Source organism: Osmerus mordax, chromosome 12 (assembly GCF_038355195.1).
Source record: "Osmerus mordax isolate fOsmMor3 chromosome 12, fOsmMor3.pri, whole genome shotgun sequence".
Lineage (NCBI taxonomy): Eukaryota > Metazoa > Chordata > Actinopteri > Osmeriformes > Osmeridae > Osmerus > Osmerus mordax.
In genome coordinates, this window is record NC_090061.1 from 12966185 (window position 1) to 12969282 (window position 3098).

The 3098-nt window shown below is 51.7% G+C and overlaps 1 protein-coding gene across 1 annotated transcript in view; it reads left to right on the plus strand.

Annotated features, from left to right (window-relative positions):
- Positions 1-2541, plus strand: part of gria1a (glutamate receptor, ionotropic, AMPA 1a) — a 45649-nt gene extending 43108 nt beyond the window's left edge. The window contains 2 exon segments of the mRNA XM_067247136.1: positions 359-493; positions 2379-2541. Of these exon segments, the coding sequence (XP_067103237.1) occupies positions 359-493; positions 2379-2540 (297 nt within the window). The 3' untranslated portion in view covers position 2541.
- Positions 2542-3098: the final 557 nt, after the last annotated feature.

Below are 3098 nucleotides of genomic sequence, written 5' to 3' on the forward strand. Positions count from 1 at the left end.
GAATACAGAATATATATTTGTTGTGAGTAAATGTTTGCCGATATGTCAACTATATGTGTGTATCTGTAAGTGTAATACTGTTTTCCAGTTCTTCTGACTGTCAGTCTGCCTGCTTGCCTGCCTGTCTGTCTGTCTTTCTGTCTATCTGTATGTCATTAAGTCAGTCAGCTTGATTGTCTGTCCAACTGTCTGTATGTCAGTCAGTCAGTCAGTCTGCCTGCTTGCCTGTCTGTCTGTGTGTGGGTTTGTCTGTCTGTCTGATTGTGTTAGTCCTCGTCTCTCTGTGTGTCCTCTCCTCTCCGTCCACCTCACCCGTCCACTCTCCTCCCCCCCCCCCCCCCCCCCCCCCCCCCCCCAGGACAAGACGAGTGCCCTGAGCCTCAGCAACGTGGCGGGGGTGTTCTACATCCTGATAGGAGGGCTGGGCCTGGCCATGCTGGTGGCCCTGGTGGAGTTCTGCTACAAGTCCAGAACCGAGTCCCGGAGAATGAAGGTGTCCACAGCGCGAGCCGCCTCCGACCCCGCCCCCTCGGCCGCTCAGGGCTTTGAGTGCTCGAGCTTAGACAGAGGCGCTAGCGCCCCCTACACTGAGCTGCAGGATTACGGCCTGTACTCCAACAACACTGTTAAGATTTAAAAGCCACGGGGTAGGACACCATGATCAACCACATAATGATGATGATGATGATGATGTTGATGATGATGATGATGACATCACCGCTCCACCACCCTCCCGCCATGTCACCGTGATCACAGTAGGCCCGCCCACTTTCACGGCTTCCACCGCGACGCAACCTTCTACACCTCCTCTGTCTCGCTCTCTCTCCCCTTTCTCTCTTAATTTCTCCCCCTTCCTCTCTCTCTCTCTCTCTCTCTCTCTCTCTCTCTCTCTCTCTCTCTCTCTCTCTCTCTCTGTCTCACTCTGTCTTTCCACTTCTTTTCCCTTCTTTATTTCTCCCTCCCTCTATCCTTCTGTATCTGTCCCTCTCTGTCTGTCTCTCTCTCTCTCTGTCCCTCTCTCTCTCTCTCTGTCCCTCTCTCTCTCTCTCTCTCTCTCTCTCTCTCTGTCTATCTCCCTGTCCCGTGGCTAAGTGTGTGTTGTAGCGCAGGCTCATACTAGTATCCCATGCTGTCTCTGTTGTTCATGAGGCAGGCTTGCTGTAGCTGATGGACACTCTGCAGTCATGGGAATCAGGTCTGTTCAGTCTGGCTAGGGTGCGCGTGCACACACACACACACATACCGGGACGGCCACAGAGTAGGTTGCACCAGCCATAGCCGTGAAGGAGTGAAAGTACGCACTGACGCAAACACACACACACACCTGTGGAGAGGAATACAAAGCAAACCACACACACACACAAGCCCAGCAGTGTGCCATACCTGTGCAGGTCGATACAGAGAAACCCCACACGGACACACGCACACTCAGAAACACACCCACATTCAGAAACACACCCGCACTCAGATACACACACACACAATTTCAGCTCAGAAATAAAGGCCAGCAGTGTGCCATACCCGTGTAGGGGGATACAGAGACGAAACACTACTGCAGCTGGGAGACACAATTATATTTTGCCTTACAACACACACAAACACAGAGATTGAGCTAGAATTAAATCATGTTTGGGGTGAGGGGGGGGGGGGGGGGGGGGGTTTCCACTCAGACATACACATGCACTCAAAAGCACACGTAAACCCCATACACACACCAGTCATTAGCTCCACTTTCAGGCCCAGTGGCTTTTATTATAATAGACTGGAGCACCGAGCAATAACACCAACGAGACGAACCTCGCTTCTCTCCCGCTCGCCCGGACCACCGTTCTGCTCCCCTTACTGCAAATTGGGAGTTGCTAGCGTGTCGGCTTCCAGCACGCTTTACCGCCCGCCAATAACATTGGCGACCCGATAAAGACTATGGAAAGCAACACTCTGTGACTCCTAACAGCTCATTCTCCGCCTCAGTGTCTTGCGTGCAAACACTGTGTTGCGATAGAGACACAGCAGCCGCTCGTCGTGTGTGTATGTAATTAGCCGTCCTACACATCCCTGAAAACCAGTGATTCGGTTTTTTCAATATTTATGTTGAGGAGGGAAGAGAGGAAAAAAATCGAAGAGAAAACGAAGATATGGGGGAAGCGAAGTGGGGCGTTTTTTTGGTGTTTTCTTCTCAGCTCGTATCTCGCCTCTCTTTGTTTTTGGTTTAGCGTACACGCCATCCCCTAGGGATACGCACGTGTTTGCCGCTAAGCGCTAATCTCCCTATTATGTCTGATAGCCACTCCTTAAGGGAGTACGTGCACGCCAGTGATGGATGCCTTTGAACGCCGTCTGGCTCTCTAATGTCTTTGTTCTCCCGGGTCTTCCGACAGCAGTCTATCAGCGACGCCATGCACTGCTCCACCCTGACCCGGGCCAGCGGGAACGGCGGCGAGAACGGACGCATCCTCACCCACGACTTCCCCAAGGCCGTGCAGACGCTGCCCTGCATGAGCCACACCGCCAGCCTGGGAATGGGCGCCTCCGGCATGTGATCACCTGACCTGGTCCCGGCGGGCAGGGCAGAAGGCGAGGCCTGAGACTCACAGACGTTTTACCAACACGGCCGCCTGCTTGATCCACTTGTTTCTGACCCGGTGTAGGCCTAGCGCCGCCCCGTCACTGGCTCACTACTGCCAAATGCACTCTGAAAAGCCCTCATGACAAACTCAGATAAAACAACTTTTTTTTTTATTTATCAGAAGACGATGTTTAAAAAGGAAAGAAAATATATATATAAAAAAAGAATAAAAATGTAAAATACATCAAAAAAGGAGCTGCAATAATGAAGCTGTCGCTGGGACGTGTTTCTGAAATCTTTTAAGGTGTTCATTATTTTTGTGTGGCAGACCCGAAAAAGAACTATAGGAGAACTGTGGTGGAGGTGAAGACCTGCGTCCTGTCAAACTTGTGAAGCCAACTGAGGCCAGTCTGCTTGTGCAATATCCCTGTCCCAGAGCTCTCTCTGGGTGTCCCTCCCTCTCTCTTTAACTCTATCTCTACCTCTCCCTTTCACTCTCTCTCTCCCTCCCCCTTTCACTCTCTCTCTCTCT